Source organism: Vicugna pacos, chromosome 9 (assembly GCF_048564905.1).
Source record: "Vicugna pacos chromosome 9, VicPac4, whole genome shotgun sequence".
In the NCBI taxonomy this organism is placed as follows: domain Eukaryota; kingdom Metazoa; phylum Chordata; class Mammalia; order Artiodactyla; family Camelidae; genus Vicugna; species Vicugna pacos.
Window position 1 is genome coordinate 25,439,078 of NC_132995.1, and position 23,816 is coordinate 25,462,893.

The following is a 23,816-nucleotide window of genomic DNA, read 5'->3' on the forward strand; positions in this document are numbered from 1 at the left end:
TAGTAAGTGTCCGTATATTTACATCAGTGTCGTGGGGCCCCAAGACTACTCCCAGGTTTGATAATTCATCAGCAGAGATGAACATTAGTAATAATGCAAGCAGTTTTGATCACTTAATATATTGTACATTTTTATCATGTGACTATTGTATTAACTTTTTGTGATAGCACATTTTTTTCTTAAGACTTGTATCTGAGGTCAAAATAAAAAGAAAAAATTTCCCTAATGCTCTGCTACCAGAATAACAAAAATGTTGACAAAAAAAGTAAATCTATTCACAAGCTAATAATAGAGTTATGTGACAGGCCTGTAATTTGTCTACTGAGACTTGACTTTACAAATCATTATTTTAAAGGTTTTTCAATGCTTGAAATAAAGTAATAACGTCATATTGACATACTTGAATTAATCTCATGCAGAAATATTTGGAAGTGATTGTGGTTAAAGTTATTTTTTACAAAGTATGAGAAGTTTACTGTTTATTTCACATTTATCATTTCATGAACACCTAATGTCTATGAATTTAACTTTTCTCCCAAGGAAACATTGGGAGAACCATGAATTTCTTGTGTTTGCTAACCAAGCTAACAGATTTAAATTAGAATTGTTTATCAAAAGGAAGGAAGTGATGTAATATAAATTTTTTTGTGTGTGGCTTAACTAATTGTAATGTCCCTTTCTAAATTTATTCAGCTTTACTAACCAGTATTCACAATTGAATACAGCTTGAATGAAACTTAAGCTGTCTTGAATTCCTTAAATTATAAAGAATTAGCATTTTTTTGCCTTGTGTAGGTACCATGGTAGACCATTAAAATAAGTGTGAGTTGTAAGAAGGTGTAGATCACATTAGGATTAGATATTTCTGCATATTACAAAATGTAGTCTTTTGCAAATTTTGAAGCATTTTAATTATTGTGATTTTTCTTGATCCTCATAACTGTTTATAATTGGATGGAGGATATTACTGTCTGAGGGAGCTTGCACTGTGTGCCAAGTTCAGTGCCTCCCACCATACTGTCACCTCTTGTTGGTGCTCGCCATTTCCTTCATGTTTCCATAGCAGTAGAGACTGTTACCATATTTTAAAATGTGAAATATATTAATCCTTTGGCTTCCTTAAAACTAAAGTAAGGCATAATTTATAGTGTTCATGTGCTCTTTGATCTTAAGGCCCATCTTCTGAAGTAAAATCATGACTTAGAAGGTCTAAGGCTCTCCACTTTTATTGCTTCTCATTGTAAAACAAGATTCCTGACATATTTTCTAATAATACTACTTAAAGGAAATATTTTTACTTTCTTATGAATTTGAGTGAATAGAGAGTTGTTCTTGATTTGCAGAATGTAGAGCAATCTGATTTCTATTATTGTCTTGCCATTTGTCTTAATATCTATCTTATTAACATTAGGGTTTTTTTTCTTTACCTCTAAATGTTCATATACCTATTTTTTCTAATACTCCTTACCAAGAAGTACTCACATTTTAGAATTGATCCCAATCCACAGTTCGCAGTTTGGAGAGCAGGGATTTGCTTTACAATAGGCTGTGAATGTTGCTGTCCCTAATTATCTACTTAAAATTTTTATTTGTTTAAAATGCTGCTAAGTAGTTTGTAATTCATGAGAAAATTTAGTCTTCCAGGATTCTCCTATAGGAGTATTTTTTCCGCTGAAGTGCATATTTTGAGTCTGTAAATCAAGAATGGAGGACAGAATACTCAGTTATCTTTTCCTGATTGATAAGCTGCTTATTCACAGTGATTAAAGTTTTGAGGGAAAAATCTAAATAAAATACCAGAAAAGAAAACATAGTTTAGATTTTTTTTAATCTAGAAAATTTTACTTTACTCATTCTTTATTTTTACTTGCCAGATGTCATATAAAATACTAATTAAAGTCCGCTTGTTTTTGACTGCTTTCAAGAGTATACATTGTCTATAATTCATATACAGTATGCCCCCATTAATTTTCAAAGCTTACAGAGTTTGGGTCTTATTCTTTTTTTCAGAAATTTAAAATTATTTGTCTTTTAATAGCTTTAAGACTCAAAACATTGTTATATAATACCCCATCTGAGCATCTTTAATCATTTAGTAGCTGCTTTTCCCCTGACACAGTGATTGAATGAGTTGAAATTCTCGTGCTGGGTTCTTGTGTGTCTTGAAGACAAATGATGTACACTGCCTTGTCAACTGCAGCATTTACTTTATTAAACTGATAAAACCTTATCCATTTAGATCCTTACCAAGTGGGCAAAATGTATTCTGTTTTAATTTAACCATATTTTTGTCTAAAATCCCAGAATAATGTGCAGCACTTTGAGATAATAATCATGGCACTGGGAGAGGAGTGACCACAGTAACTCCTGTCTGTGTAGTCTGTAAGACTGTTGCCAGCAGTTTTAGATACTGCGAAAGGGTAGTATTCGCACCTTCTCTGAGTTAGCACTGGATAACTTGGCCACTTCGTAGACAGAAGACATACATCCCTACCTTTACCCTCATCTAGTTGTCTACTTACAGGCCTTTCATTTTGTTGACTTCAGTCATAGGTAGGGCTTATTTATTTGTGTAGGGTTCTTACGGGGTGCAAAGGTGTTTTAGCCCTCTAGCACAGTGCTGTCCAGTAAACTTCCCGTGATGATAGAAATGTTCTATGTTACTGTGTTGAACAGTACAGAAGCCACAGGTCGCATGTGCTATCGAGCACTTGATATATGAACAGTATGAGGGACTGAATTTCTAAATTTTATATAATTGTAATTTAATTTAATTAGTCACATGTAGCTAGTGGATATCATATTGGATAGTGTAACTTCTAGAAGCTTATAAGATAGTGGGAAATACAAACAACTAATAAAAACATAAGACTGGAGAAATAATTGAAGGATAATCACCCTCATGTAGGAGTCCAGAGGAAGTAATTTTAGTTGAGGTTCAGAAGGAACTTTATAAAAGAAGAATTTTTTTTTTGAGATAAGATTTGATGTATGAAGAGAAGAATTTTGAAGGTAGAGAAGAGAATATGATTCTATGTGGTTCCTTAGCCAGGTGAAACAAGGCAAGATTATAACCATCCAGATACTACCATCACTTATATCTTTCAAAGAGAGGAGAAAGTCATTGCCTTTATATAGAGCCATGTGGAATTCTATTCATCCTCTGTTCCCGTTCATCTCATACTTCCAGGGACTAGCACAGTACTACTTGGCATGTAATTGATGTCAGTAAATGTTTGTGAAGTTGAATTAATATTCATTTGTCCTTGCAGTTTCCTGGATCATTTATTTATTACTTAGAATTCTAAAATGGTTAAATTTTATGTTCAATTAATAAGTAAAGGTATGGCCTGTGTTCTCTTAAAATTGGTGCATTAGTAATGACAGTATATGTGGCAAAGGAAATGAAAACACATTGACATGAGCATAGGTTACTTTGTGACCCTTAGAGAAAGAAATAGCATTTAAAATTTTGAACACTTAGTGAATTAGAATATGGCCTGAAGCACTTTTTCATTGAGTGTCACGTAAACATTTCCAAATAGCAGTACACTGGGATACAATCCCTGAAATCCTGTCCCACAGAGTAAACTGTTATTAGACTCTAAAATAAAATAAGATGCATAAGGTGGTTGCCAAGGCGGCAGAGGGTGGGTAGGGAAAGACTGGGATTTCAAAATTTGTAGATACTGACAGGCATATGCAGAATAGATAGACAAGATTATACTGTATAGCACAGGGAAATATATACAAGATCTTGTGGTAGCTCACAGTAGAAAAAAATAACAATGAATATATGTATGTTTATGTATAACTGAAAAATTGTGCTCTACACTGGAATTTGACACAACATTGTAAAATGACTATAACTCAATAAAAAAGTGTTTAAAAAAAGATGCAGAACAATGCAAAAGCCATTGCTATTGCTACTACATTAGTAAGGTCGCTATTATACTTGAGTTGCTATGTTTGTGAAATGTCAATTAAGTATTTGACAACCATGTCAACTCTTTTAATAATAACAAGTTTTGTCTGTGTTTTGTTTCTTTTTTGGTTTTGTTTCTTTAGAAAAAATAACATCTGTTTTGTTCTGTTCTCTGCCTATAAGCTCTAGCTTTCCTCATTAAAAAGCTTCATGAAAAATAATTTGTAATCTCTAATCTTGGATGGGAATGTGAGTTACTAGCATTGTTTAAAATTTATATTTGATTCTAGGTCCAGCAGTTTAAGCAGGATCCACGCCCAACAACATGTCTTCACTCTGCTTTCAATGTACACACAGGAGATGAGATCCTTTCCTATGAGGAATATGGTCATCTTCAGGTAAAAAGAGAAGATTACAAATCTTCTTCTCCGTTTATACTCAACATCATAGAAGATTTGGGGCTATTTACAATTTTTAAAAAGTAGATTTCAAAATTGTTCACAGTAGAAGTAGAGAATCAACCGTGAAACGAGGAAACCCAGCAAGGCAGAATTAGTTATTGTGATTAAATATTAAATTTGCCTTAGTTCTTGGTGCAAAAGCAGAACGGGTAGCTGGATGGATCGTAATATTGTTCCTGTCTAGAAGAGGGAATCCAACAGTTCTTTCAGTGACAAAAGCTTGTACTTATTATCAAATTTAGAAGAATTTCAACACTTAGGAACTAGGGAATAAAAAACAATTGACAGCGATATAACAACAAATCAGAAGTTTTTGTTACATGATGGTTCATTTTTTACTGTATTAACCTTCAATAAAGCTAAAAACATACCCCTAAAATGTAATTCCAAAAGCATTTCTGGAGTCTATAAATTTTATCATAATACTATATTAAATTTTATATATAAATTTTATATGCTAAGAATACACTGTAGGATTTTATGGGTTTTTTTTTTTCATTTTTTTTCTGTCACATCTGTGTGCTCTCTTTAGCAGGACATCCCATTGCCTTGTTTCTAGGATACAAACATTATCTATGCTATTTATGTTTAGTGGGTTTTCTTCCTACTCATCATTTGGTTCTGCGATCTTTAGAACAGAATGCTTATTATTCAGACATTCCTTACTAAAATAAGAGTATCTCCTTTTTATAGTTCCTCTCTCTCTAGTGATCTGAAATGTCTTACTTTAGGATGACTCCTCCAAACACAGAAAGTGCAGTGTCCACATTTCTATGCAGCAGAAACTCTTAAATTTAGTTGTAATCAGTTCCTTGGAGATTTAGTGTTATATGAGTATGTAGCTGCTCCACCTTCTTGTAATTATCACATAATTAGGTTTTCTGTGCCTTTTGCTTTGACAAATATGTTTACTATTTGAAATAGGTTTTCAGAAAATAGTACCTTACTTATTTCTGTATCCCAGAATTCAAGCTCAGTGCCTGGCACTTAGTAGTCTTCAAGTAAGTGCTGGTCAGTCTGTTATCTATCTGACAGCTCCTGTGCCATTTGCCACTTATGAATATTTTCTCACAGAAGCATTCCAAAAGTCAGAGCAGAGAGCTCTTGAAGGTGTTGCTGTAAGTGCCTGTCTTTAGGAATGAGATTTCTTTGCAGTCATTTCTGACAGGCCAGTGTCAGTGCTGTAATGAAATATTTCGGTGATCCTGGCAACGGAGTGAAGCTCTTCTCTTCTGTGTTCTGGGAAAGGTCACTCAAAAGTTGATGTTGAGCTGGAAAACCTAAAACCAGAATCCTGTTTGTGTTTTTTTTTTAATGTGGCCCATCTGGACCTGGACAGGAACTTGATACTCACTGGACTTTGAGTGCTGGGAAGTCAGGAGTCATCCAGATTGTCCTGGTTCCTGAGGGGCCTGTGAGCACTGGCAGGCCCTGGTGGCACCGGCATGCTATGTCCAGGGTGTCTAGGGCACAAATAATTTCCTGCCCCAGCTTTCTGTCTGTCACTCAAAGGATTGGAGGAGAGTCGAGGAAAACATAAGACATCAAGGCTGCTAGGGAGTAATAATCTGGGTTGGAATTATACAGGGACTAAATTATATCTTGTTTTCTCTCTTTTTTTAACTCAAGTTAGCAGTTTCCTGGCTAAACGAAAAATTTTCACTGCTTTTTATTTATTTATTTGTTTATAACAGCTTTATTGAGATATAACTCATGTAATATACAATTTGCCTATGTAAAGTATACAATGCAATGATTTTTAATACATTCACAGAGTTGTACAATCCTTATCACAGTCAGTTTCAGAACATTTTCATCACCTCATAAAGAAATCCTGGACCAGTCATCATCAGTCACTGCCCATCTCCTCCAAAGACCCCAACGCTAGGCAACTACCAGTCTACTTTCTGTCTCTATGAATAAGCCCGTTTTGTACATTTCATACAAATGAAATCATACAACATATAGTCTTATGTGACTGACTTCTTTGATTTAGCATAATGTTCGTCCATGTTGTAGTATTTATCTTTCACTACTTGTTTTCTTGAGAAAATTTACATATCTCATTCAGGATTCTGTGAGAATCTTTATTTTTGGTTAAAGTGGACAGTACTGTCTTTTGTTTGTTTTGTTTAGATCACATAATGTTTACCTTTAACAGACTAAATACTAAAAGAAAAAATAACTCACTTAAAACAGTTCATTTGTTAGTAAATATTTTAAATTATATGCTATATCATTAATTAAAATTAATATGTTTCAGCAGTTGTTTACATAAATTCTGTATTCTCTGAAAATAAGACTCTTCAAGGTGCATTGCCCATTGTTTATAATGTGCTGTAGCCCTAATGGCTTACTTGCCAAACAACTTCTCCATTTACCATACATTTGAGATGGATTGACATTGCTTTGGGGCAAAACTGTTTCAAAGTAGAGAAACTTAGACCTAGAGTTTGAAAATAAATCTTAGAAAGCAAATGTTACAAAAAGAGCCCGAGGATAAAGAAGCTGTGGTATATTTATACAATGGAATGCTACTCAGACATAAAAAATAATAAAATAATGCCATTTGCAGCAACATGGATGGACCTGGAGAATGTCATTCTAAGAGAAGTAAGTCAGAAAGAGAAAGAAAAATACCATATGGTATCACTTATATGTGGAATCTAAAAAAAAAAAAAAGATGAATGAACTTAACTTTACAAAAAGACTTACAGACATAGGAAACAAACTTATGATTACCAGTGGGCAAAGGGAGTGGGAAGGGATAAATTGGGAGTTCGAGATTTGCACATACTAATATATATAAAATAGATAAATAACAAGTTTATACTGTATAGGACAAGGAACTGTATTTGATATCTTGTAGTAACTTGTGGTGAAAAAGAATATGAAAACAAATATATGTATGTTCATATGTGACTGAAGCATTGTGCTGTACACCAGAAATTGACACAAATTGTAAGCTGTCTATACTTCAATAAAAATATATATACTAAGAAAAAAAAAAGTCCCTAATCATGTGTTAATCATCATCACAACGAATTTGAGGATTTTAGAGTTTTGTTTACAAAGCTGAGGTTTTATCATGAACTAAATTCTCAGCTGATTTATTTCATATAGGAAAGGATATAGTTTTTATGTACCACTGTTAGAACATATGACTTGTAATTTTAGCTTTTACATTTAATTTCATAACATAATATTTTTGTTCTTTCTTTTAACATTTTAATGTTGTTTGTTTTTAGATAAATGCAGTGTCACTCTATCTCCTTTACCTTGTGGAAATGATTTCCTCAGGACTCCAGATTATCTATAACACCGATGAGGTATGGTTTCCCTAAATTCTCTAGTAGTAAATTTCATCTCTGAGTATATCTTTTTTTTCTTTTACTTTTTAAAGCTTATTTTTAGTTTAATAAAATGGATTATTCTTAATTTATGTAATTAGATACTGGATTTTAGATATTGAATCAAAAAGTCTTTATATTTTCAAAGCAAATCACTTTAAAAATGAACAAAATATGTAACAGGTTCTAAAACTTTACTCCTATGAAAGCTATATTTCAGGTGATCTCAAATAAAAACTTGTAACTTTCAGAAACTTTAGCAACAATGAAATTAATAGCATTTGCAGATATTCTGAGTTATAGTGTCTTTTTTCCCATCATTGCTTTTTGTAACCCATCATTCTTAAAGTTAAAAGATACTTTGATCATATTTTGTTGTTTTTATTGTGTGACCTCCATAGGGTTCTTGATGTTTTTCAAAAGATAAATACTATGTTCTTATTCTTATTAGAAAATTTGGAAAAAATTTATATCCCAAAGTTGAGAAGCATTTCTTTCATAGGCACTAATGCTTGAATAAACACGCAGATACACATGTGGACACATTTTGAAATGTGCCACAGTGGGAACAAAAAGCTTTTATTATTGAGATGATATATACAATGAGAACTTCATCAAAGAGGAGGTATGTTATACTTGTAATTATGTTTCTCCAGTGATCCACGCATGGAGAACTGTTGTATCATATACCAAACAACAAAGTCATCATTGGACTGCACTGAGGGTGCTGTGAAACTGGTACATGTAGTCTTGCGCTCTAGTAGTTTATAATTTTGTACATACTTCCCATTGTGCCTTTTTAATGCAGTAGGTAAAATCTACTTAGAAGTGAGGTTAAATGATAAAGAAGTGATAATGATAAGAAGAAATTAATCATAACCACTTATGATTTCTTCTGTTTGATTTATCAAAGAATTACATGTTTTCATTTCATCCAAATAGTTCTTGGTTTCTATAATATTGTGAAATAACGATATTCAAACTTTTGGGGTAGGAGAGGGATTGGGAAACTCCTATTTCAGACCAATGTTAAGCAGCATTAAAATATAAAACAAGTAAAAGAAGCTTGACTCTGACTAGGAAAGAGGAAGACTCCTAGAACTAGCTCATTTAACTTCTCATAGAAACCCCAGAGCACTGGAAAAGTATCCCAAGTCCCAGCAGAATGCGATATGATTAACCATTTATAGTAGGTAAAACTAACGTTGATCGTTGTAAGTAATTTCCCACTAATGTTCCTAATGGTAGTGGTGAAATTGTCTTGATTACTGGTAGTTTTGTTTTGTTGCTATTTCATTTTCCTTTTTAATTTTTAGCATTTACTTTTTTTTTTTTTTGCTTTCTCAGTATTTACCATAGTTCATTTTAAATCTCTAATTGTCAACTGACATTTTTCAAAAATATATTGCTTTAACCTTTCTATTCTGATTTATATGACTTATCTATACTTAAGTAATTTTGGTAATTTAAGCTTTATTTTTTTCTTATTCATGTTTTTTCTTAGCCTTATAGTTTATATTTGGTATACATGAAAGTTTTATATAGCCAAAATCAATCAGCCTTGAACATATAAACTTAAGATCCTAGAATAATAAAATGTTATTGCTGCCCACCATCTTTTTCCTTGAGATTTTGTGTACTGTGTTAGGGATCATATGGAGAAGCAGTAAATGGGCCTGCATAGAATCTTTCAGTGAATGAAGTTCCTTTATCTAGATATTTCAGAGGAATTAATTCTTTGAAAGGTAGTGTGACTTGGAAGCATTTTCGTTTCTAATTATGCCTTGTGCCCTGAATGGCAAGTTCATTATCCCATCTCTTTTCCTCAGTTCCCAAGCACATTCACATCTCAGGGCAATCCAAGGACCCAGAAAGAAGTGTGACTAACTCACTCATTCCTTTCTCTAATATCAGATTTTTAATTTACCCAAATCCTTATTTTTCTTAGGATTGAAGAATACAGTTTGAGGAAATGTGTGTGTGTACACATATATACATATATCCATGTATGCACTCGTAAATATTTATGTAATATAATATATATTACACTGTTAGGACTTTGGGTTCTTAAATAAGCCATTTTCTCTCTTGTGACAGCCCATCTTACTATCTTTACTGGATTCTTTTATTTTTATAAACTTTGAACCCACATTTTAGTTCCTTAAGGAAAAGGCCATTGTCTTAAGGGTCACGCATGTCCTTCCTAAGGTGCTGTGAAAATACTGAATGCCACTATTTGTGCTGATAAGCCTTGCTGGAGAACGTACTTCCCAAGGACAGGAGCAGCAGTATATGCTTATTTTCTAACGTCTTTCATTACCCACATATGTGCATCACGTTTTGTGGGTACCCAGTCTGCATTCATGTCCATAAAAAGTGTTGCTATGCACATTCATAAATTTTTTAAAATTAAAAATAAAAAAATGAAGGGAGCGTATGGCTCAAGTGGTAGAGCACATGCTTAGATCCTGGGTTCAATCCCCAGTATTTCCTCTAAGAATAAATAAATAAACCTAATTACCTCCCCCCACCAAAAAACCTTTTTTTAAATTAAAAAAAAAAAGAAACAAACAAAATAAAAACAAAAAATGTGAAAGAGGCAAGCTTCTGTAGTTCTGCCTTGGCACTATTTGCTTTCTTTATCTGGAGAGAAACCCATAATATATGTTAGACTTACATAGTTTTAATGTAAGTTTATAAATGTTTTATATATATGGTATATATATTTTCATATATGTATATATATAAAGTTCACCTAAATCAGTCTTCCTCTTTATTAATGGAGATAACTCATTTGTATCTGTTGGACAGGGGCAAAGTAATGAACTACCATATTGCATTCTATTTCCCGTTCTATGACACTCTCCGTAAATAAATTTCCTAAAAGTAGATGAAAAGAAACAAGAAAAGAATCCTTCCGAAATGTGTCTAGAGAAACTTACTTTATTTAACACCAAAGAACCCCACATACCTCCCAAGTTTATATTAAACAAATGAAATTTTGTTTTGTGTTTAAGATAATTTTTTCTTGCTTTTTGTGGAAAAGCCTCATTGTATAAAAAGATTCATAATTCTTTAATAAAGAAGGGACTCTTTAGACTTTGGTGACCCCAAAACTGTATGTTTTAAAGAATACTTTGAAAGTGAAGATTTTCAAAGGTTAAAATTTTATCTTCCCTTCCTAAATTTTGGACTGCTTTTATTTTTTATTAAGGTTTTAAAACCTGTTAATTGTATGTCTTTGTGTTAAACTTCATCAGCTAAATCTTTACACATGGAGATGGAGAAACTACCTGTATGGATTCTAATGTCCCTTCCCCAGTGTCGTACTGTTGCATGACTCTAATTTTGAAGTACTTCATTGATGAATTGCAAGTCACAATGTCATGTCATTTTCAGAAAAAATAACCTCACATATTCTTCTTACAGACTTAAAGTTTTAGTAGAAATAAGCATTTATTGGTGATAATATTTGGAATGGTCTGTATTGATAGAAACTTGTCAAATGGTCCTGCAGACTCCAGTTCCCTCAGATATGCTTAAGTGTAACTTCCATGTTTGAAAGCTTGTTTCTTCAGGAATGGCCAGATAGTTACTTCTTCAGCTCTTTAGAGGAAGTGTCGAGTGTAAGCCTTCTAAAAAAATACTGTACAAAACTGTTCAGGAACATGAAACCTGGAAGAGTCGCCTTTACTGACCGTGTCTCATGTGCCATTTATTTTTATTTTGCAAAGATATCTCCTACCATCAGACCTAGAAGCTCTTTTCAGATATTTTCAGATTGGGTGACATGTGGACTTAATATCTTATTGTATGAGCTGTCTATTGCTGTGTGACAAATTACTTCAGAACTTAGTGGCTTAAAAGAGTAAATGTTTTTTATCTCATAGTTTTTGCGGGTGAGGAATTTGGGAAAGGCTAAGCAGGGTCTTACTGACACAGGGTCTCTCATAAATTGCACTAAATCAGCCAGATTTACAGTCAACTGAGGGCTTTACTGAGGCTGGAGGACCTTCTTCTAAGATGGCTCACTAACATGGTTGTTGGGAAGAACCCTCTCCATAGAGCTGCTTGAGTGTCTTCACAGTACAGTAGTTGGCTTCTTCCAAAGCAAGTGATCCAAGACAGCTTTCTGTAAAATAAAATGGTGGAGAAATAGATTTCTTTGCTTAACAAAGGTCAAAGAAACAAAGCAGTAAAAAGTTAGACTTGATAAATTTAAGTGTTTTATTTTTTTATTTTAAAACATAAGATGAAGTAAAATGATATCACTGAAATTTGCTTAGCAACACCTCTGAAGATCCTAAGGTCCCAAGACACTTCAGAAAAGGATTGAGCATCTGGAAAACTAGGCTGTTTCACAGTAAGCATGACACACTTACGTTGTCTCATTTGATGTTCACAACTAAAGAATACTGGAGTACTGAGAAGTCCTGACCATTTCTCATACATAAGGGGCTATCAGGTTAATTTTCCCATTTGGTTGGAATAAACAAAAATGATAATATATACTCTAATTTCCTTAGGAACTATCAACATTGCTCGATTAGACTAGTATGAAAACCTCTAAAGATTAAAACATCTCAAGTATTTGTTATCATTTATACATAGAAACTACACATTTCTTTAATTAAGATGAATAATGTATGATGAAATATTCTTCAAGAGGCAGAACCAAGGAATAATTTGTTAAGCCAGAATTGTGGTTTCCTGTGCTTTACTGTGTTGTGCTGAACCCTGCTTTCCTTCTGTTTATTCAGATTCTCTATTTCTTCTTGAGTCAATTTTTGGAATTTGTCCATTTCATCTAGGTTATGAATCCCTTTTTTCCCTCCAAGGTTAGGATTAGTATCTTTCATTTTTTTAAACATTTGGTTTCTTGAGTTATAGTCATTTTACAATGTTGTGTCAAATTCCAGTGTAGAGCACAATTTTTCAGTTATACATGAACATTCATACATTCATTGTCACATTCTCTTTCACTGTGAGCCACCACAAGACCCTGTATATATTTCCCTATGCTATACAGTACAATCTTGTTTATCTATTCTACATTTTGAAATACCAGTCTGTCCCTTCCCACCCCCCATCCCCCTGACAACCACAAGTTTGTATTCTGTCTGTGAGTCTGTTTCTGTTTTGTATTTATGTGGGGGTTTTTTTGTTTTTTGTTTTTTTTAGATTCTGCATATGAGTGCTCTCATATGATATTTTTCTTTCTCTTTATGGCTTACTTCACTTAGAAGGACATTCTCCAGGAACATCCATGTTGCTGCAAATGGTGTTATGTTGTTGGTTTTTATGGCTGGATAGTATTCCATTGTATAAATATACCACATCTTCTTTATCCAGTCATCTGTTAATGGACATTTAGGCTGTTTCCATGTCTTGGCTTTTGTAAATAATGCTGCTATGAACATTGGGGTGCAGGCGTCATTTTGAAGTAGGGTTCCTTCTGGATATATGCCCAGGAGCGGGATTCCTGGGTCATATGGTAAGTCTATTCCTAGTCTTTTGAGGAATCTCCATACTGTTTTCCACAGTGGCTGCACCAAACTGCATTCCCACCAGCAGTGTAGGTTTCCCTTTCTCCACAACCTCTCCAGCATTTGTCATTTGTGGACTTTCGTATTATGGCCATTCTGACTGGTGTGAGGTGATACTTCATCGTAGTTTTGATTTGCATTTCTCTGATAATTAGTGATATTGAGCATTTTTTCATGTGCCTATTATTGATCATTTGTATTTCTTCCTTGGGGAATTGCTTGTTTAGGTCTTCTGCCCATTTTTGGATTGGGTTGTTTGTTTTTTTCTTATTAAGTTGTATGGGCTGCTTATGTATTCTGGAGATTAAGCCTTTGTCAGTTTCATTTGCAAAAATTTTCTCCCATTCTGTAGGTTGTCATTTTGTTTTAATTATGGTTTCCTTTGCTGTGCAGAAGCTTGTAAGTTTCATTAGAGCCCATTTGTTTATTCTTGCATTTATTTCTGTTGCTTGGCTAGACTGCCCTTGAGATGTATGTCAGATAATGTTTTGCCTATATTTTCCTCTAGGAGGTTTATTGTATCTTGTCTTATGTTTAAGTCTTTGATCCACTTTGAGTTTATTTTTGTGTATGGTGTAAGGGAGTGTTCTAGCTTCATTGATTTACATGCTGCTGTCCAGTTTTCCCAACACCATTTGCTGAAGAGACTGTCTTTATTCCATTGTATATTCTTGCCTCTTTTGTCGAAGATGAGTTGACAAAAACTTTGAGGGTTCATTTCTGGGCTCTCTATTCTGTTCCATTGGTCCATATGTCTGATTTTGTACCAATACCATGCTGTCTTGATGCCTGTAGCTCCATAGTATTGTCTGAAGTCTGGGAGTTATTCCTCCAACCTCTTTCTTTTTCTTCAGTAATGCTTTGGCAATTCTAGGTCTTTTGTGGTTCCATATAAATTTTATTATGATTTGTTCTAGTTCCGTGAAATATGTCCTGGGTAATTTGATAGGGATTGCATTAAATCTGTAGATTACCTTGGGCAATGTGACTATTTTAACAATATTGATTCTTCCAATCCAGGAGCATGGAATATCTTTCCATTTTTTTAAGTCTTCTTTAATTTCCTTAATCAATGTTTTATAGTTTTCTGTGTATAAGTCTTTCACTTCCTTGGTTAGAGTTACTCCTCGGTATTTAATTACTTTGGGTGCTATTTTAAAGGGGATTGTTTCTTTACTTTCTTTTTCTGTTGATTCATCATTAATGTAAAGAAATGCAACTGATTTTTGAACATTAATCTTGTAACCTGCTGCCTTGCTGAATTCTTCAATTATTTCTAGTAGTTTTTGTGTGGACCTTTTAGGGTTTTCTATATATAGTATCATGTCATCTGCATATAGTGACACTTTTACCTCTTCTTTTCCAGTTTGGGTCCCTTTTATTTCTCCCTTTTGCCTGATTGCTGTGGCTAGGACTTCCAAGACTATGTTGAATAGGAGTGGTGATAGTGGGCAGCCTTGTCTTGGTCCAGATTTTAGTGGGGAGCTTTTGAGTTTTTCACCATTGAGTACTATACTGGCTGTAGGTTTGTCATATATAGCTTTTATTATGATGAGATATGTTCCCTCTATACCCACTTTGGTGAGAGTTTTTATCATAAATGGGTGTTGAATTCTCTTTCATTCTTTATTTTAGTAATTGGAATCATAGCTCCTTCTTTTCTTGGTCAGTTTATCAGTTTTATTGATGTTTTCAAAGAATCAGCTTTTGATTTCATTGATTTTCTCTACCATTTTTTGTTCTCTGTTTTATTTCCTCTGTAGTCTTTATTATCTCCTTCTGCTTTGTATGGGTTTATTTTGCTCTTATTTTTCAAGTTTCTTAAGGTAGAAATTTAGATTATTAATTCAAGAAAATGGTGCTTTTCAAACTTAGGCATTTGTAGTTATAAATTTCTCTCTACAGCCTGCTCAACTGCATCCTATTATTTTTGTTACGTTATGGTTTTATATTCATTCATCTTAGTGTATTTGCTAATTTTCCTTGTGATGTCTTCTTTGACCCACTGGTTATTTAGCAGTGTATTGTTTCATTTTCATATATTGGCCAATTTCCCTAATTTTCCTCTGTTATTGATTTATTATTTTATTGCATGGTGACTGGAGAAGAACTTGCAGTGATTTTAGTGTACCTGATGAATACAGTTACTGCCTTTTTCAACTCAGATATTTATTTCAGTTCCTTATTATAATTTGTATCTCTTTGTTGACTCTCCGTGTTTGGTGAATTGTTATTCTCATCTTTAGTTCTTTATACATGCTTTCCTGGAGCTCTTTGGGCATATTTAACATAGGTGATCTAAGGTACAAGTCCAATGTCTAGGTTTTATCAAGGACAGTTTCTGTCGATTTTTTTTATTCAGATGTATGAGCCATAATTTTTATTTCTTTACATGTCTCATTTTTGTTGTTGTTGTTAAAAGGCATCTGTCAACTCTAGAAGTCATATCCCCCTTCTCTAAGGTGTGGTGTTGTCAATGTTGTGCTTGTGTTATTTGTTTAGTGTCTTCCCTGAAAATTTCTGTAAATTTTGTGTTGTATGTGGTCATTGATGTGTTACTCAATTCAGTTAATGGTTGGACAATAATATACTTAAATGTTTTGAATGAATAAGTCTCCTAGCCTTTCCCAAGGTTATCTCTGTATATTTTGGGCTGTCACATGAAAGTTCTCACAGGTAGTATATAACTCTCCTTTCCCCTTCACTTCCTGCTTTTGCAGAGCCTCAAGTTCAGCCACAGGTGTAAGATTATGTGTGTCAGTTGTGGATACAACTCTACAATTGTACCTAGCCTTCTGGCTTCCCAGGAATATGTTGGAGATTTTCAAAGCACCCTATGTACATCTCATTCCTCATCTTTTAAAAAGAAATTTTTTAGACAGCTGCAGTATTAAATAGTTGCCATTGATTGTTTTCAGTAAATGACTAGGGAAAAGGCTGTGTGCATTGTACACATCGTAAGAAACTGTCAGACAGTTCAAAAAGTATTTTTCAGACAATTTGCTAAGATGGTGATTTGGGGGAAGTTCCAAACCTGTTTTGTCCTTTCCAATGGCTTTTAGTCTAATTTTCATGACTACTATGAGGCTGCAACAGAGCAGGGGAGAGGGGATAAGAAATAAGGCAATTTAATTCATTCCAAAGCTTTCTCTACTTAACTGAGACTTCAGTCATTTTTCTTGATTAAATGCTCCTTGCATTGTTGCAATCTCTTGTTTAATTTCCAAATCTCTTAAAGTTGATTTTCATGATTTTTATCTGTATTTGCATTGCTTTTAGGGATGACTGGATTTTTTGAGGTCTTTGCTATTCTGATTTGAATTTCCATTTCTAGTTATTTTTAGTGTTAATTTCTGTTTATACCCCTGACCCCCACTCAACAGCCTTTTATCCTGTAATTTAGTCTTTCTATAAGGTTGGCTAACCTAGGAGTCTTAATGTGTTTTTTAACTGCATTTAAAAAAATACTTTGTCATCCTGAAAGTTATATAATGATGTAATCAATTATACTTCAATTAAAAAAAAAGTTGAACATTATGCAACCATTTTGTCACATTTAAACGTCTGTGTAACAGCATGTTTAATGGCTTTCTGAGATTCTGTACCAGAAATATGCAACTGATTGCCTACTATCCATTCATCCTCAGGTGTTTAGTAAACACTTGTTCCAAGCCAAGCCTTTGCTTGGACATCATGTTTCTTTTATAATAGTAATACTATTATAAATGATGTTTTGCTGAATATTTATGCCCATTTTTGAACAGTATATTTTTAGAATTCAGGTATTTACCTTGAGATTGCTTGTCACTTCATTGATTCCACAATCAGTGAATTTTTACTTATGTCCAAAGTAGTATCTTTGACTTTTCAAAAAACTAACAGAAAACTCTCAAGTAATTATGTGGAAACACTTTTGTAATTTTTGTTGGATATATGGCTGTTACTGAATAAATTTAAGGTTGTCACCTTTAAAAAAGCTTGTCACATGAATAACTGGAATTTATCTTTCATCCTAGCCCTTCTATAATTATAGTTCATTACGAAATGTTAGACTAATTCATCCTGTGTCTGTTGGCATTACTACAGGGGCTTCACTGAAAACGTGCTCGTGCAATGCAGTGCTGGAGAGAGTTAGCTTCTTGGTCTGTTAGTTTCTCTTTTTTCATCGTCTCAAAATGGCTGCTCTAACTACTGACATCAAAGCAAAAGGAAGGGAGAAAGCTGATAAAAGTGGTGTATTAGCTACTTGTTATCAGAAGTAGCCCATTTTAATCAGAAACATCAAAAGCCTTCCTGAAGCTCCCCACACCTCTGCTGTGCCTTATTGGTCAGAGCTGTTGTAGGGCCACCTCCTGCTGAGCAGGCAGGTGGGGAAAGCATGTGTTTCTTTTTCCAGCCTCTATACTTGTGCTGTCCAGTCGAAATACAATGTGAGCCACATATGCAATTAAAATTTTTCAGTAGCTGTATTAAAAACAGTAGGTGAAATTAGTTTCAATAATATATTTCATTTAATGTAGTATATTTATGGTATTCTAATTTTAACATGGAATAAATAGAAGAGATTATTAAGGAGATATTTTATGTTCTTTATTTTGTGCTAAGTCTGCAAAATTGGTATGTACTTTGCGCTGAAAGTTCATTGCAGTTTGGGCTAGCTACATGGCAGTCAGCCACATGAGGCTAATGGCTACCTTATTTATTGCACATGGTTGTTTGCTTTTGTTGCCTGTCACTTACAGTGTATTGAATTAGGAAATTACTTTCTTTGAGATACTCCATTAATCCTTTCCCCTCACCCCACCACTCAGCTTTTCTTGATAAAAGAAATCTTATTTTGCCTCATTTTTTGTATTGGTGGTGACGTTTCATAAGAGATTTAATTTATGCCTCCTAAGCTAACCATGTACACACTGGTGTGTATATGTGTAGATAGATATTTTAAAATAGACAGAATTTTAACCTGTTGTGAGATTATCCTCTAAAAGACCAGTCGAGTCGTCAAATTCATTGTCTAGTCGTTGCTGTCATTCTGTTTCCTCCATGACGTGCCTATCACATACTCTTTCTCTTGAAATATTTATATTCCCCATACCTCAGATGGCAGTTCATTGTTCCCTTGTTGGTGATACTTGTACACATAAGTCAGACCATATTACATATGTTATTTAAGAGGCGTCTTGGTTGTGATTTGTTACTGAAGAAATTAAATGCAAATTATTACTCAGTGGTTAAGTCTTTTTTGCAGTATTGCACCTAATTTGGGCTGCTATCATCTGAGTTGGATTTATAGATACTGGAGAGGATTCTGTTTTCTTAGTACTAGAGAAATTGGGCCTTGAAGACCTTACATTAATTTAAGTGATTTACAATAAATGCCAGAAATTGACATATCTGGAAAGATATAGTTGTTACAGACGATCTCTTGAGCTCCTTTGTAATACGGTCTCTGAATTTTTAAAAATAACCATTTTGTTCTAGTTTTGTTAACTAAATAAAAATGTTTCCCATACATAAAAATTTGTTCCGAGTTCCATATACATCCTTTGAAGTATTCTGAATTGAATTTTGTTTTCTTGTTTTGGTGCTTGTATGGTTTTGATAGGAGCTAAGGGAGATGGGGAAATTGAAACAATGTTCAATAAGACTAAAATGGATTTTTAGTTATTATTACAGTATTCTCTCATTTCAAGATAATGTTATAACTTGGGGAATTAAAAAAACTTAAACTTACAGTTTATTGATATAGACTTCTTTATCATCAGCCACACCATCAGCCACACTCCCAAATGTTACTTGTTACTGAAGTAAAGCTGATAAATTTTTAAAATGATAGTTTCATGAGATGTAATAAACTGGAATGGTCACTTCACTTATTGCTGAAATAATTGCAAATTATCTAAAATGCATAAAATGGTCACTGCTTCATATGAATTCACTTTAATGAATTCCACATGTTACAGGAAAAGAATACTGTAATTCATAATAATGTGTTTATTTAAACATACATATGTCATATATATCAATGTCTTTTTTCTATTTCATTAGGAAATGATAATAGTTTAGTGAATGGCTGAATTAGTTTTTTAAAAATTTTTACTCTGGTACACAGTGACAGTTAGTTTAGAATTGTATATAAGGAATCTCTTCCTTGGAAAGTATCCATTTGTGGAAATATTTCTATTTGGACAGTAAAATGACTTCTTATGAAGTAGAATTTCTTCACATTGGTCAAACTAAAAATATATTGTTGTTTGGCTACAAAGCAAATTTGGAGTGATCCTTCTTGAATTGCAGTGCAAAATGTAACTTGCAGAATTATTCCAAATTACTGTAAGAAGAAAGCATTAACTTCTACCAGTAACCGAAATTTTGAGCACTTCACTTTCCTTGTAATCAAATGATATTTAAGGTATATAATCTTCCTATATTTCTTGTTAAGAATTAAACATAAAAGAGCCATTCGTGCCATAGTGTGACAGAAAAACCTTTCCAGTTACCCAAGTTATCTTTTTTGTTCTTTAGCCATTTTTCTGTAAAAGTAGTGCATTTTGATTCTGTTACTATTAGCCGCAGATTGTCAACTTCCATGGGAAGGAAGTCACTAATGATAGGATGAGGTGCTAAATTAGTATTCACATAATTGATCTGTGAATAGCGTTCTTTCAGGATGTTATCTTCCAATTCTGAAATCACTTTATTGTTATTCAGTGTCCTCACGTTGCCTGACTGGACTATCTTAAGACGTTGATATTTTTCTTTTTACTGTGTCATGAAAATTTCACTTGGCTCACTTAAAAATTAGTAGGGGCCTTTTATGGGCATTTTAAATCAAGTTATATTACTTGATATTTAACGGTATTGAATAACGTCTATTACTTTTCAGTTGTTCCAATGTGATTTTTTAAAAAACTCTATCCCTTGGCCCATAAGATCTATGGTACACTGATTGCAAAAATGGCCTCAATTCTCCACTCTTCTTTTTATGAACACCCTTTGAAATGTGTTTTACAGTTCTTTCCAACAAGAGGTAAGACACATGGTTTGCTCTGGCCTGCAGAATGTGGCAGAAATGAGGGTGTACCAATTCTGAGCCTAGACCTCAAGAGGCCCCTTATGCATCTGTTCTTTCAGATCCCTAACTTTCCCATGAGAACAAGCCTAGCTCCTTTCTCAAGGATGACAGACCATGTGGAGCAGAGATGGCTTTTATCAACCAATGCCATCCTAAATCGGCTATCAACCTGCCAACTAGCCACAACCTGAATGAGTAAGCTCAGCTAAGATCAGCTGAGCCTGTCCATAATTGGCAGAACTGGCCCAGGCTTGTGTAGACTGATAGGGGACCTAAGCTGTTTATAAGACACTGCATTTTAGGATTTTTTTGTTTAAAAGTGTAATAGCTAAATGATAACAATATATATGGATCTAGTAGGCCCCTTGCTGGCCTTAACTAAATCATGTGTCATTTCAAATGGAATACATAAAGAGAAGGTTGGACCATTGAGGCCATTTTTTGCAATCAATATATCATAGATCTTAGGGGCCAGGGACTAACCCTTAGGCTCATTTAAGATGAGGTGTTGCACGTGATCCTATACATGAAGTTATGAAGAACTGTCTTCTCTGTGGAAGGAGGACAAAAAAAAAAAAAAAAAAACCCTCAGCACACTGGCCCAGAGAATAGGAAGTTACTATTGTCTGGGACCCTCAATTGAAACCCTAAGCCTGTACCATATGCTGATGTGGGGTCTGAAATAAAGACAAAATTGCTCTTTAGGTACATATCCACAAATGAAAATGTTTGCTGAAAATGAGTTAAATAATTGCAAACAGAAAAGAATTTTAGATAATAGAACAGCTATTTGAAAGAAGCTCTAAAATAAAAATGTTCAATTCTTAAATATTAATATTGTAGAGACAAAATAAAGAATGAAAAAGAATGTATGAAAAAAGAACCAGATATGTTTATTAGAAGTAATAAATGTGAACAACTAAAAGGTTAGTGGACATATTAACAGGTAGATTGGGCATTGGTGAAGAAAGAATTTATGTACTGGAAGATAGTTCTAGTGAAATTATCCAGAATGTAGGGCAGAGAGGTAAAAAGATAGAAAATGTAAATGAGAGTTTAAGAGTAACTGAAGATAGAATGAGAAGGTCCAAAATATATTTCATAGGAAGAAAGGAATAGAGGGAATTGGGGAAAGACAGTATTTGAAGAAATGATGACTGATTATATGAGGAAAACATGAGTCTTGTGCAGAATAGATGAAAATAAATTGTCTGCTCCTACCCTCCACCACCCACCGGAAAATTATACAAGTGATGGGAGAAACCTGGGTCCCTAAATGGCATTGTGGAACTAAGCTGCCCCACCAACCTGTGTTTTATACGATTTAAAGATTTTTTTTTTTGATGGCTGTAAACAACACAGTGACACTTAGATAAAATGCACAGTTCTTTGTTGTTTACAGCTGTAAATGAGAGTAAGCTCCCATGTAGGGCTACCCAGGGATTTGTACCCAAGGACAGGATAACAACAAGCTGCAGCCACAGGGGACAGCTTATGTATGGTAAGCAGGGTGGGGTTAACTAGGTTTTGCAGGCTCCCTGTGCATTGGCTACTTTGAATACTTACGTGGACTTCAGTGCACAAGGGCCTACCTCAGTTTGCAGGGTATCTGGTACTGCGGTGATTAGGGTGGGTACATCATGGCACAGAATGTGAGAACCCAGTAAGGGTAATGGCTAGGGTGTGAACTTCATCAAGACTTAATCCTCTTCCTTATTTAGAAAGAGGAACTGACCAAGTCTCTAACCAAATCTTTAAAAATGAGTTGGCAGAATTAAAACAAATAAATAAAACTCTATCATACATGGACCAACCATACTGTTTGAGAAATCAATTATATCTTAAATGCCACTGCATTTGGGGGTTTTCTTTTTATAGCAGCTTGTTTTTAAGGTTTTTAAATATTTTTTGTATTTTAAGATATATTTATGGTAAAGTTATAAAGAGTGACATTACTTAATGTTTAAAGGAACATTTCAGCTCCTTTAGGAAGGAAGCTACAATAGTACTGTATAAACCTAACAGTATGTCCTCAAAATATATAAAGCAAACGTTTAATGGGATAGGAGATTTTTAGAAAGTGATAAACCAAGGAGACAAAAAATAAAAGGTATGATACAGATTATTTGTGTAGCACAATTAATCACAGTAAATCTCTACAAAGACTAAGTCAATGTCAAAGAATCAGTGGCTATGTTCTCTGACCACATTGAATTTAGAAGTCAGTAGGTAAAGATTCCCACTAAATATCCTGTTTTTAGCAGGTGAAAGTGTACACTTCTGTTTTATGATTTTGAAGATGAGTATAGAAATTGAGAAATACCATAAAATGACAATGAAAGTACTACACGCCAGTACTCATGGAATATAGCCAAAGTGGTGATGGTAAGCAATATGCCTTGAATGCACATATTAGAAAAGAGTTTTGATAGAAAATTAGCAAGGTAAGTATCCTATTTTTAAAGTCAAAAAAAGAATAGAATAGTAAACACAAAGCAAGTAGGTGGAAGAAAGTAATAAAGATAAAGATAGAAATAATGGTATAAAATATAAAGTTAGAATAAATACTATTGGCAAAACCAACTGTATTTTTTTAAGGGTAATAGTTTAACCTCTTACAAAATTTGCTAAGCAGAAAAGGAACACTTAAACAAATAATATTAGGAATGAAAAGGCAAATATAACTACAAATGAGTAGGCATTTAAAGAGAGAGAATATACCATAAGAAATTACATGGCAATATGTTGTAAACTGAGCTGTGTTCCACTCCCCTGTTCCCTGAGCTCCCAATTTATCTGTTGAAATCCTAACCCCCAGTACCTCAAAATGTGATTTTATATGGAAATAGGGTCTTCAAAGGGGAAAGTTTAAATGAGTCCCTTAATCCAGTCTGACTGATTTCCTTATAAGAGGAGGAAATTTAGACATACAAGCAGATATGAGGAGCAGGTATGAACAGAGGGAGAACCATGTGAGGACAAAGCAGCAAGAGGGTGGCCCACCTGCCAGCCAAGGAGGGAGGCCTTAGAAGAAGCCAGACACCTTGATCTGGGCTTCAGAGCTCTAAGAAAAGTTCTGTTGTTTAAACCACCCAGTCTCTGGTATTTTGTTATGGCAACCCTAGCAAACTAATATAGTTAACTGAAACTGACTTAAAATAGAAAAACAAAATAGACCTATTCCAGTGTTTCTTAATGTTTTTGTAGTTTTTGCCCCCAAGAGGAGGAAAAACTAAGTTTTCTCTAAAGTGAGAAATTAAATACTAAGGAATATGATTTTGTCAGGTAGAGTTGAGCTTTCGAGGGTCACACCAAATTGTAACATCTGAGGGTTTGTTTTACTTCCAATTTTTTTCACCCACTTAGAAATGCATGATGTTGGATGAAATTAAATCATTAATGAGAAATTTTACCCCTCCCCCCATCTTCTCCAGAAAAAGAAGGAAGGTAGTCCAGGAA

At 33.9% G+C, this 23,816-nt stretch overlaps 1 protein-coding gene across 4 annotated transcripts in view; it reads left to right on the plus strand.

Moving 5' to 3' along the window:
• PHKB (phosphorylase kinase regulatory subunit beta) overlaps nucleotides 1-23,816 on the plus strand; it is a 164,826-nt gene that overhangs the window by 35,797 nt on the left and 105,213 nt on the right. For all 4 annotated transcript variants that reach the window (XM_072967307.1, XM_072967304.1, XM_072967305.1 and 1 more), the window contains 2 exons: nucleotides 4,216-4,323; nucleotides 7,635-7,715. In XM_072967307.1, coding sequence (XP_072823408.1) covers nucleotides 4,216-4,323; nucleotides 7,635-7,715 — 189 coding nt within the window. The remainder of the gene's footprint in view (nucleotides 1-4,215; nucleotides 4,324-7,634; nucleotides 7,716-23,816) is intronic.